Source organism: Amblyomma mixtum, chromosome 8, assembly GCF_055824585.1.
Source record: "Amblyomma mixtum isolate Tamu chromosome 8, ASM5582458v1, whole genome shotgun sequence".
Taxonomy (NCBI): Eukaryota; Metazoa; Arthropoda; class Arachnida; order Ixodida; family Ixodidae; genus Amblyomma; species Amblyomma mixtum.
The window spans coordinates 53,120,954-53,134,111 of record NC_143019.1 but is presented as its reverse complement, the minus strand read 5'-3'; the positions used below and the strand labels follow the sequence as shown (position 1 = coordinate 53,134,111).

The following is a 13,158-nucleotide window of genomic DNA, read 5'->3' as shown; positions in this document are numbered from 1 at the left end:
CGCAGGGACACAGTGGCAGTGACCTACAAAGGCGTCTACCTCACGGAAAACGCTGGTTTCACTCCAGCCTTGCTCCTCTAACCGTTTATCCCTGCATCCGGCAGGAACTCGCACGACTGTTCCGTATTCCTCCCTGCTCAGCTTATAGCCAAAGAAGTCCACGGAGTCGCTGAGGCCACCAAACACTTCACCACCATAACACCCCCTCCCTGACCACGCAGGCAGCTCTGCGTACACTTCATAACACGGCTTTCCCCTCTCCTAGTAGATCTGCCGAAGATGCCGCCCTTAACACCGGACGCCGGGAATTTGATGGACGAGCCCATCGGTTCTGGACGCGGTCAGGGCTCACATACTGGGCACGAATATTTCACACACTAATAATGTTTAGCTGATAGTCCCGTCTCAAATGTACCTATCAATCCGTGAAGCCCACATCTTTCATCTGAAAGATTTCTTATGGCAGCCAAACCTTTTTGGTGCCGGTAAACTCGTATCCCAGTGTTCCAACACGCACGCAAGCACGCACGCCCGCGCGCGCACACACGCCCGCCCGCGCGCGCACGCGCACACGCGCGCACGCACGCGCGCGCACACACACCCACACACACACACACACACACACACACACACACACACACACACACACACACACACACACACACACACACACACACACACACACACACACACACACACACACACACACACACACACACACACACACACACACACACACACACACACACACACACACACACACACACACACACACACACACACACACACACACACACACACACACACACACACACACACACACACACACACACACACACACACACACACACACACACACACACACACACACACACACACACACACACACACACACACACACACACACACACACACACACACACACACACACACACACACACACACACACACACACACACACACACACACACACACACACACACACACACACACACACACACACACACACACACACACACACACACACACACACACACACACACACACACACACACACACACACACACAGAGAGAGATTACAAAAACTGACACAATACCACAGCACCCCCCCCCCTTTCTGCGGCCTATCTGGCTTGCGTATCGGGACCTGAGTCAGGGTGTCGAACCGGAATTTTTTCGGGTTCGGTTCAGGTTCGGGTTCACACCTTTCGGGTTCAGTTCCGGGTTCGGCTCCGGAGCGACATTCCGTTCCGGTTCGAACCGCTCCGGATAGCGTCGAACCGGTTCGAACGGGTTCAAACGGGTTCAGACTATAAAAACTTCTGAGCGTAGGCTTTTATTCAACCTTGTTTTGCTGTTTACTTTTCTTTGTGATATCAGCGTATAAAACAGCACTGCAAAATTTGCTCAGTGCGAGATGGTTTACTGTCCGCGGCAAAAAGATTTAAATTTACGCAAGAGCCCCGAAATCAAATGAACCCAGAATTAGTGTACACCGGCTATGTATACTAGACTCTATCTGATGAGATATATAAAAAGAAAAGTTGATGGATTTTTCATCGACAAAACCCTTCAGCTTCAGCAGTTTCGGAGTCCCTGTCAGGCGAGTAATAGGACTCTCTTGACGCTCGTGTCAATGGGGAATTTCTCCGGCGCAAAATGCAGTGGTTCGGGCACTTCGTGTCTGTACGGACACAAACTTGCGACGTCTTCGATGCGACGTTGCGTTGTGACAATGCTGCAATTGGTGCATTGCAAGAGGAGGACCGTAAATTCGTTAAATAAAATTTTTGTGACTTTTCTGGGACGCTTTTAAAGAGAGCCCATGCGTGGACAGAATTTCATGCTACCTTGATACGGTATAAGGAGTCTTTCGTGCAGTTTTTGTCCACTAACCTGTTTCATGATTTTTAGTTTTCGAAATCGAAAACCACCGCTTCTTGGCAGCTGTGCTTATTGGGCGACTAAATGCTCACCTGTCTTTTATGTACATAGTCGTAAGGGAATTTTGTGCTGACACACTCGGTTTCCTAAATATTCGCTTTTCCTTTGAATTCCTGTACGGCTTCTCCAGAAGGCAGCTGACAAAGGTTCTGATCGGTGATTACTTCCTTTACGTGCAGCCTTACCTAGCCTTTCTTGACGGCCTTATATTAAGGCGAGTTCAGAGGATGTACAGTCTTTGTCAAAAGTAACCAGGCTCCATGGTTTGCTTCTCATTCGCGTAACAGAGCCCTCACGGCTTCCCTAAAGATCAAAAAGTTATTTGAAAATGAGAACAGGGGTTCTCCTTGCTCATACAGAGATTTAGAGCTTGAGGGCTGGCATAATAGCTTTAATATAAGACTGAGAAGAAAAGCGTGCAGCCTGGTTACTTTTGACAAAGACTGAATATTCAATAGGCCCCAAAACCTTTCTTAGACTTAAAACGTCGACCTTACGTGTTAGGACATGCCATCGAGCCAAGGGGACGTTTGTGTCATGATCAGTGAATTGTTACATCTGCAAGCAAGGAGGAACTATTGAACAACGAACTTATTTGTGACGCTATGTTCGTTTGAGACATGGCTCACTTCAGCAGTCTCTTAAAAAGGGCATTGAGGTCATGCGTTACACATAAGATTTGTGCCAGTAATGAAAGACACCGGACTTCCGTGGGAACTTTTCCTGTTAATAAGACTGCATAGCGCGTGAAGAAGCTGTATGCTTGATAAACACGCACAATCGCCACTTTCGGCGAGGTCACTGTTCAAAGAAGAGTTCATTTTAGCTCAGAACGTACATGCTGCGAAAGTTCAACCTCATGACTGATCGCCCTTTTTTGACGTGTGCGCCTTCAGGAATTTTTATGCGCGGGCAGAGCAAGGGAGTGATAGTGACATGAGGCCGTATGCCTAGGTCGCGGAATTCGACCTAGTCCAGGCAAGACGAGGTCAGGGAGGTTCAGATATTCCATGCGGCAACAATAAAAAGAATCTTCGAAGATGGTCGAGTAGCCTAAGGCATCAGTAAACGAAGCTTCTCTGTTGCGCCCGCCGCCACTGGCTCGATTCCCACTCAGGGTTAGAGTATCGTAGTTGGTTTCTTTACTGTGTGGGCAGTTTAGTCTCCTTTCTCAAAAATTCAAAAATTTCTGTGTGTGCGCGCGCGTGTGCGTGCGTGCGTGTGTGTGTGTGTGTGCGCGCGCGCGCGTGCGTGCGTGTGTCCATGCATGCGTGCGATTAAGCATGTGTATGCACACACGTGCACAATTCGGTGGGCGTACATCCGGGCACTTACTGGCAAAAAATTGGCAGACGGTTGCAATTGTCGGTAACGCGAAGTTTAAGCGCAACTCATCATACGCTACCTGGCATGTGACGTATTATGCTGCTAGCCACTCTTGGGGTCTTCCCGTGGCAGCCACCTTCCAGGTGGCGCTTACTTCGCTCTGCTACTTGGACAGCCGGTTACGCCGGCTACGCCGACTACGACGCGGAACGTGGGAATGGGCGCATAATAGCTGCGGTCTAAAATGCCCCATCTACTTGCAGCCGATCTACCTGAGGTGGAATACTGTGAATGCTGCACGTGTGCTGTTGCAAAGCGTTCCACAAAAGAACGCGAAAACGCCAGCGAATCTTGCCACCGCGGTGCAAAAACTTGTTTTTGAGTCGTCGCGCTGGTGAGCGGCGAGGTTCCAACAAGTTGGAAATTTTCCCTGGGACGCGCCGCTCAGTCGCCCATTTGCTTGCATATGAACCAACCTTAAGCCTCTCGCCTCAGACACAAAAACCCGAAGCAAGGGTTCTCGCACAGCTTCCGCCCTCACCGCAGTGTTGCCACGGCACATAAAAAATAGTAGATTTTTTCGCGAAAAATCAGTAGAAATCAGTAGATTTTTAATTTAAATTTTTGTACTCAGTTTATGAGCCCACGAATTCAGCGCTTATATTAGTACTCTGCTGTTGTATTGTAGCTTCTAAGAAATTGTACAAAAATTGGCCACGAGATTCTTGGCGATACTTTTGAAAAACCCGGGGATCCAGAGAGCCATTGTCAAGCACGAAGTAAAAAACAATGAAGCCCTCTGATGGCATATTCAAAGGCGTGAGATGGTAGTTAGTACCTGAAATCTTACAGTATAGTATCTTCCAGACATGGGTGATTGGGAGATCGCTGGGAGAGGCCTCCGTGCTGCAGTGGACATAAATATAGGTTGATCACGATGATGACGATCCAGAAATAAGAAAACATGAGTCCTTTATAGCTTACGCAAATAAACTTTATTGCGCGTGAACAGGCAACTTCAAAATGGCCATGTATATGACTAGATATGCTGTGAAATTCCACAAGTGGCTGCGCCAGCAAAGCCTCATTAAATACACTCATGCTTATCTTTGGGCCAGTCGTCCATTCTCCTTATCAGTGGCCTGTCAATGTTGAAGCTGTGACATGCTGAAGACGTCATCAGACGTTTCGTGTGCAGAAGGCCACAGATAGCCCCCGTGCTAAGCTTGTTCCGCAGTTTTGTCTTCAGGTTGTTTACAGCAGAAAATACCCGCTCAACTGCTGCACTGGAATGCGGTAAGCACAGTATAGCCGTCACAAACTCGGTCAATGCAGGAAAAGCGGCGCTTAAATCACAGTGTTTTTGAGAAAGCACGACTGCCCAGAACTCGTGCAACGAGGTATCTTCGCTTGTAGGGATATCAGCGTTTCTTAAATATCGCCATTCGGTATCCAAAGATTGCAAGGCTTTGTCGGAGACTAAATTCGGAAAGGCTTGCACCAGTGGTGCAAGAGACGCTGCCTTCCCCGTCATGAATACAGTAGGATCTAGGAGTTCGAGATGTTTTAAAACCGGCTCTTGAAAAGGGATACGCTTCAGAATTTGGTCGGCACTCTGAATGTAAAAATCAAGGCACCTTAAGCGGGAGAACTGACGTTGATCAGTGGTAACTGAACATTCTCCGAAAAGGTAGCAGCTTTTGCTTTCGTTTCAGTAGAAAAGCAAGAAAATCAGTAGATTCAAGCGCTTTATCACTGAATCAGCAGGAAATTTTAAAAATCAGTAGATCTACTGATAAATCAGCAGCCGTGGCATCACTGCCTCACCGTTCGACCACGATTTTGATGTGGCACTCTTGGTGAAAGAAGACTCATTACGTTCGCTGCTACTGACGAGGGTGGCGCTGGTGAACACTCTGATCGTTCGGTTGCACTACACATAAGTACCCCGAAAGCCAAAAAGATTAAACAGTCGTCGCCGCAGCGCGGAAGTAGCGGACACCTTAAATTTTCTCAATGTGCGCTTTTCTTTAGACTACCAGTATAGCCTCTCCAGAAGGCAGACGACTCATGTACTTACAGCGTATTTGTTTTCTTTACTGTTGTATCGGCAACCTTTTCTGTAGTTGCTTAACACCAGTGCTTTAGAACGTGTTAAGCGAATGTACGTACATTTATTTCTTCTGCTGCAAAAACGTTCTTCTCTAAACTTCACACACCGACGCTGCCTGTCAAGGCATTACTTCGTGCTGAGGAGATGTTTGTGTCATGGGAAACTGCCGCCTGCGCAATGCGCCAAAGACCATTGACCATTGTTTTATTCTGTGCAATGATGCTACGTTCTTCTGGGATATAATTACGGCGAACGTACACTTGAGAAGGACATTGGTTTGGTTTATGGGGTTTAACGCCCCAAAGTGACTAAGGCTATGAGAGGCGCCGTAGTGGAGGGCTCCGGAAATTTCGACCACCTGGGGTTCTTTAACGTGCACTGACATCGCACAGTACACGGGCCTCTGGAATTTCTCCTCCAAAGAAATTCAACCGCCGCGGCCGAGATCAAACCCGCGTCTTTCGGGTCAGCAGCCGAGCACCATAACCACTGAGCCACCGCGGCGGCTTGAGAAGGACATTGAAATCACACGGATTAGTACCCGTTTTTTGCTAGTGGAGAAAAACTGTGTTGTGGCGTGTGATCTATTTATGTTGCTGTGACTGTTTAGTCTCAAGAGCCGTATGATGGACCGCCGCCGAATCACCGCGGTCATCTAAATCTTTGTTCCGTGAGCAGTGCGCTTTGGTGAGGGGAGTATACGTTGCCCTGGAAGGGCCGCCTTGCTGGCTCCCCTAACTAGATGCATGGGTGTGCCTCTCAGACTTCTGATGTTTACGAAGGTGGGGACGTGCAGGGGTATGGTGGGCTCGTATTACACAGCCTGGTGTTTTGTGGCATGGGCTTACTCTGATTTTCCTTTTCGGCACTATTTCCATGTAATAAAGAAAAAAATCGTTGCCGTAGCTCAGTTGGTAGAGCATCGAAAGCAAAATTTGGAGGTCAGGGTTCAGATTCTATTGGCGGCATGTGTTTTTTTTCTGTTTAATCAATTATTGTTAAAAGTAATTATTCTTTAAGCACCAATTGATGAACACCACAAATTATTTTTAAAAAAGAACAACACCTATGCTCCTTGGTTTCGGTGACTGCTGGCTTCCGTCATGTGCGGCAGCGAGAGGCAGATATAAGCCGCCCGTTAGCGAATTCAAGATACAGCAGTCCGAGAACAGCATGACGAAGCTGCCCGCTAGCGATTGGCACTTGTTTTTTTATATATATATATAAGCAGAACAATTTCAATGCATCGACATAACACAAAATCACTTCATCACAGTAACATTTCATTTCAGTAGCACTTTTCTAGGCGTTTATCATATCTCAGGGAGAGAATGTATTTCCGCATTGCCTCTTTGTGTAATCACTATTTTTTTTCTAAGTATCGCACCGCTGCTACATGCCCGCATTTCATTGCTTATTTCCGTCGCGTGCAACAAAGAATGTTCGGATTCTGAAAAAAGAAAACATGCATATTTCTTTGTTTTGTAATAATAGTATTATGTGTTTTTTAACGCGTCAAAGCGGGGCGGAGTCTATCAGGAACGCTGTAGTGAAGGACTCGAGATCAGCGTTGAACAGCTGGGGTTCCTCAGAGTGCACTTACATTGCACAGCACACACGCATTTTTGCATTTCGTCGCTATCGGAATGCGACCTCGCCACCGGTATCGAACCCGCGACCTTGGTATTAGCAGCCGAGCACCACAGCCACTTAGACATCGTGAGGGGTCTTATTCATTATCTGCTATCTGAGTCGAGGAATGTCTCAGAAAGTAAACGTTGCACAACGTGATTGGATCATTGCGCCTATGCTTCACATATTTATGGTACTCGACACAAATAAAAGGAAACCATTCTCATTCAGTCCTTTACGAGTTAAAACAGTGCTAACAATTCGAGTAAAGCTGTACGTAAGCATGCCAAATGGGGATACTATGAAATCCAACATTTCACGTCAATCTGGCGTAAAATACTTTAGAATTACCAAAAGCACATTGCGGAAACGCCAATTATCTTTCTTCCTAGACACGAGACTTCTTTCAGTTTTGTTGTTCAACTAGATGCCATTTCGACTGGATGCCATTTTCGCACTCCATAGCGCCGATAGCTTTTGCTGGGTAAATCTACGCGCTGGCATATGCCATTTGGTCTGAAAAAAAAAGAAAAAAGTATGCCGTGTTGCACAAAATTTGCATCTGAACTGAGTCCCGAACCGGTTCGGAACGGTTCCTTTGAATCGTTCCGGTTCGGGTTCAGCTCCAAGATGGCGAAAAAAATTTGGGTTCGGTTCGGTTCCAGTTCCGGGCAAAAATTCGGGTTCGGTTCCGGTTTCGGGTTCAGGTTCGGTTCCGGTTCGACACCCTGACCTGAGTATCGGGACCGCAGAGTCCAAGGGTGGCTTGTGGTTGTATGCGTGTGCTTGGCGGCGACCTCCGTGTGTGTGGGCGGACATGTTGCGTGGAATGAGTGCGAGGCGGAGGTTAGGTGGGTAGAAAGACATCTACCCCCCTAACCTCCGCCTCGCACCCATTCCACGCAACATGTCCGCCCACACACACGCAGGTCGCCGCCAAGCACACGCATACAACCACAAGCCACCTTTGGACTCTGCGGCGGTGGCCTACACAGACGCCTGTCTCACGGAAACCGCGGGCTTCTTTCTTCTTTACCTCTTTATAATGGCACATACCCACGCGGAGGGATTGGCCAAGGTATAGTGGTATACATGTTCCACAGCAGCCTTCTTCCTCCACCCTTGGCTCCCTACAACCACCCCTAACACAACCGGTCCATACACCTCCCCACCCTCCACTCAGAATATCTTAGCACGCTGGTTAGTCCTGGCAGCGCGGTGAGCTATCTGTTTTTCAGCCAAAATCTCTCAGACCGTTTCGCATGCGTGGTCGTATTTCGATGGAGGCAAAATGCTAGAGGCCTGTGTACTGTGCGATTTCAGAGCACGTTGAAAAACCGCTGGCGGTGGAACATTCGGGAGCCCTTCAGTACGGCGTCCGTCAAAGCCTGAGTCGCTTTGGCACGTTGAACCCCACAAAACCAAAACTTTTGAATGTGAGTGCACGTTAAAGATTTACAGGTGGTCGAAATTATTCCGGTGACCTCCACTATGGCACCTCTTTCTTCCTTTCTGCTTTCATTCCCTCCTTTATTCCTTCCCTTACGGCGCGATTCGGGTGTCCATCGAGATGTGAGACAGTTACTGCGTAATTTCCTTCCTTCCTTCAAAAAAAAAAAAAAAATCCGCTCCGCATCTAGTAGCGGACACGTGCTGTTTACAAAGCCTTCACCTCTGCATTCAATGTCCATCGGGTTCGCATTGATGGACATGCTCTTTGTGCGAAGTACGTCCGTTAGGGCGTCGGTGTTCGTTGGGTTGGGCAGTTTTTGAGGACAGTAAATGGCGCAGTATCTTTCACGCATCTCAATGGACACCTTTACTACGCCGTAAGGGAAGGCAGGAAGGTGGGAGTGAAAGAAGAAACAGACTCTTTCAATGAAAAACGTATCTGCTATGCACCCTAGCCATTAAGCCTGAGGACATCATCATCACCATAAAACGGATGCTTTCATCAGGGCTACGTTAGCAGCTTCCTAGCACCCTCTACAGGCAGAATCTTGTGGGTGTGTGCCAGTGAAATGCCTGGAGGGTACCTAGGGCTTTGCTGGAAGCAATAAAAACGCAGTTGGTTGCGAGCGGCCTTGTCGTGCAGCCGCGTATCTGTTTCGTTCTTCCGACAAGCGTTGGTGACGAGGGCGGAGAAATACCGACTTTCGGACGCATCGAGGCCTTCGAAGGAGATGGCGAAGGGCGGCCTGCCTTTGTGGGACAGGTGAGAGAATTTTCGGTGCGTAGCACTTGCAGCTGCAATCATGGATTTCTTCGATGTCAGTCCGAAGCCGGTTCTGCGCACTCTAAAACCTCTCTCGGTTTTGAAATAAGGAAAAGAGCATAGCTAGGTCCACGTCAAGCGCACCATGAACGCTGACTAAATGTTTGGTAACAGTGTTTCATGGCTTATGGAGGTTAGGCGTCCCAAAACGACTCAGGCTATGAGGGACACTGTAGTGAAGGGCTCCGGAAATTTCGACCACCTGGGGTTCTTTAACGTGCACTGACATCGCACTGTACACGGGCCTCTAGAATTTCGCCTCCATCGAAATTCAGCCGCTGCGGCCGGGATCGAACCCGCGTCTTTCGGGGTAACAGTGTTTTACTCGGCGTTCGTGGTGCGCTTGAGGCGTTCACGGACAAAGTGAACTAGCTGTGGGCATTTCCTTTTCCCAAAACCGAGATAGGTGTTTTACACCGTGAAGGAAAGGCTAGTTCATTTTGTCGGTGGACACCTCAATCGCTCCACGAACGCCGACTGAAAGCTTGGTAACCCAGCGTTTTAGTCGGCGTTCGCGACGCGCTTGAGGCGTCCACCGGCAAAATAGCTATGCGCCTTCCCTTTTATCGAAACCGAGAGATGGTTTATTGTTTATGGGGTTTAACGTCCCAAAGTGACTCTGGCTATGAGGGACGCCGTAGTGAAGGGCTCCAGAAATTTCGACCACCTGGGGTTCTTTAACGTGCACTGACATCGCAAAGTACACGGGCCTCCAGAATTTCGCCTCCATCGAAATACGACCGCCGCGGCCGTGATCGAACCCGCGTCTTTCGGGGGTAACGGTGTTTAAGACGGCGTTCGTGGTGCGCTTGAGGCGTTCACCGACAAAGGGAACTAGTCTATTTCTGTTTTACACCGTGACTGTTACACTGGGTTTTGCGAAAAGGAAAGGCGCATAGCTAGTTCTTACGGTAGACACCTTAAGTGCACCGCGAACTCCGACTGCAAGCTTGGTAACCCAGCGTTTTAGTCGGCGTTCGCGACGCGCTTGAGGCGTCCACCGACAAACTAGCTATGTCCCTTCCCTTTTATCAAAAGGGAACCGCCGCGGTGGCTCAGTGGCTATGGTGCTCGGCTGCTGTCCCGAAAGACGCGGGTTCGATCCCGGCCGCGGTGGTTGAATTTCTTTGGAGGAGAAATTCGAGGCCCGTGTACTGTGCGATGTCAGTGCACGTTAAAGAACCCCAGGTGGTCGAAATTTCCGGAGCCCTCCACTACGGCGTCTCTCATAGCCTCAGTCGCTTTGGGACGTTAAACCCCATAAACCAACCAACCTTTTATCAAAACCGTGAGGTTTATTGTTTAGGGGCGTTTAACGTCCTAAAGCGAGTCCGCTATGAGTGAAGGGCTCCGGAAATTTCGACCACCTGGTTCTCTTTACGAGCACTGACATCACAGAGTACGCGGGCCTCTAGAATTTCGCCTCCATTGAAATACGACCGCCACGGCCGTGATCGAACCCGTATCTCTCGGCGGTAACAGTGTTTTAGGCGGCTTTCGTGGTGCGCTTGAGGCGTTCACCGATAAAGTGAACTATAGTCTATTTCTCAAAACCGAGATGTTTTACACCGCGGCTATTAGAATGGGTTTAGCGATAAGGAAATGCGTATAGCTAGTTCACTTTGTCGGTGGACACCTCAAGCGCACCACAAACGCCGACTGAAAGCTTGGTAACTCAGTGTTTTAGTCGGCGTTCGCGACGCGCTTGAGGCGTGCGCCGACAAACTAGCTATGCCCCTTCTCTTTTCTCAAAACCGAGATATGGTGTGTTTATGGGGGTATAACTTTCTAGAGCGACTCCGGCTATGAGGGACGCCGTAGTGAAGGGCTCCAGTAATTTAGACCACCTGGGGTTCTTTAACGTGCACTGACATCGCACCGTACACGGGTCACTAGAATTTACGGCGTTCCTGATCACCGTGGGCCTCTTCGGAAAGCCGACAACGATGGAGATTCACAGGAGCAAGCGATTCAGTAATTTCGTTCGCAAGTTTCAGGCTGTGTTTTTGGACGCGAGTCCCGAACCATGAAGCGTTCTCTTGAGAAGCTTTTCGAGTGACGAGTCAGTGAAAGGAAAAGCAAACGTAGCAAGTGCAGTACCGAGGCCGCGAGGAAGACCTACTGCTTTTATTTACTTCACTAGGCCAACGCTTTTCGGACGCAATTGGTTTCATGCATTGTGCATGAGGCTGTCCACAATGTAGTCGATTGCTGCTGTCACGATTTGGAGTCCAGATAAGTCTTGAAGGAATTTTAGGAGCGTGATAAGAATGACAGACGCGGGTTCGATCCCGGCCGCGACGGTCGAATTTATTCCAGCGACCTTCCGCGGTGGCTCAGTGGTTACAAGGTGTTGTTCTACTGGGTCGAAGTACCCGGGCTCGAACCCGACCGCTACGGTAGCGTTTCGATGGCGGTGTAACGCAAAAAGCGCAAGGCGCCTTTGTGCTGTGCGATGTCAGGTTTTTAAGGCGAAAGCTTTTAATGCCTCATACTGTCGTTAGCAGACGCGTCGGCAGCCGTGTCGACAGACGCGTCGGCAGGAGTGTGGACAGACGCGTCGGCAGCCGTGTCGACAGACGCGTCGGCAGATTCAGCGTCACTGCATAAAAGGCTCAAGGTTCCAGCATGAATAAAGGCGCATCTAGTGAATGCATGGGCTTCATAAATAAAATAAAATGAGTAAACTGGAGAAAAGGAAAATAAAAATAATAATAAAAAATAAAAATAAAACAATAAAAATAAGATGTGAAAATAAAAATAAAATTAAGAAAAGGAACAAAAAAAATAAATAAAAACAATATGAAAAATAAAAAAGTAGATAAAAACAAACAGGGGCCAGAAAACGCTTTCGCCTTGCAGCCCTTTAGAGAGCCAAAGTGCCCCCTGAATTTTTACTCCCTCCTCTATACCTTCTCTTACGGCGCGTTTCGGGTGTCCACCGAGATATGTGAGGCAGTTACTGCATCATTTCCTTTCCTTTCAGAACAATTTTTTCATTTTTTTTGAGAGGCCCATGTACTGTGCTATGTCAGTGCACGTTAAAGAACCGCAGGTGGTCGAAATTTCCGGAACCCTTCACTGCGGCGTCCATCGTGGCCTGGGTCGCTTTGGACTGTTAAAACCCCCATAAAACAGCATTCACCTTCGCAGCTTCGGTATTCCCGTATGCCCACAATGTGGCCATCACGTGCATCGGCCGTTAACACTAACGAACGAACACGAAGCTGGTCGCGTTGCAGGAGGGCGGGTAATGCACGCGGTCCAATCCATTCATTTGCTCCCAATCTACCCGTGTACTATGCGATGTCAGTGCATGTTAAAGAACCCCAGGTGGTCGAAATTTCCGGAGCCTTCACTACGGCGTCCCTCATAGCCTTAGTTTCTTTGGGACGTTAAACTCGAATAAAGCAAACCAAACCATTTTTTTCATTATTTTTTAAATCTATAATTCCATCTTTAATTCCTCGGAACTCTTACCAAAGTTAAATCATTAGCTTGGCAACAAGAGTTAATCCTTCAGCTTGGCACCAATTTACCTTCTTTGGGCTCTCCTCGCTGTACCCTGGCCAATCCCCCCTGGTGGGTATGTGCCATGCCACCAAGGCAACAACAACAATAACAATGCACGCGGCGTTCCGAATGTGGCTTGGTTTGGTTTATGGGGTTTAACGTCCCATAGCGACTCAGGCTAATATGAGAGACGGCGTAGTGAAGGGCTGCGGAAATTTCGACCACCTGGGGTTCTTTAACGTGCACTGACATCGTACAGAACACGGGCCTCTAGAATTTCGCCTCCATCCAAATTCGGCCGCCGCGGCCGGGATCGAACCCGCGTCTTTTGGGCCGAATGTGGCATGCGACACCG

The 13,158-nt window shown here is 48.6% G+C and overlaps 1 protein-coding gene across 7 annotated transcripts in view; it reads left to right on the top strand.

Moving 5' to 3' along the window:
• The window catches only part of LOC149332447 (uncharacterized), an 82,518-nt gene that overhangs the window by 46,785 nt on the left and 22,575 nt on the right, over positions 1–13,158 (top strand). The window contains exon 1 of one of the 7 annotated variants that reach the window (XM_089558056.1): positions 9,100–9,230. The exons of the other annotated variants lie outside the window; for them this stretch is intronic. Coding sequence (XP_089414182.1) covers positions 9,199–9,230 — 32 coding nt within the window. The 5' untranslated portion in view covers positions 9,100–9,198. Of the gene's footprint in view, positions 1–9,099; positions 9,231–13,158 lie in introns of those variants that run through there. 7 annotated transcript variants of the gene reach the window in all.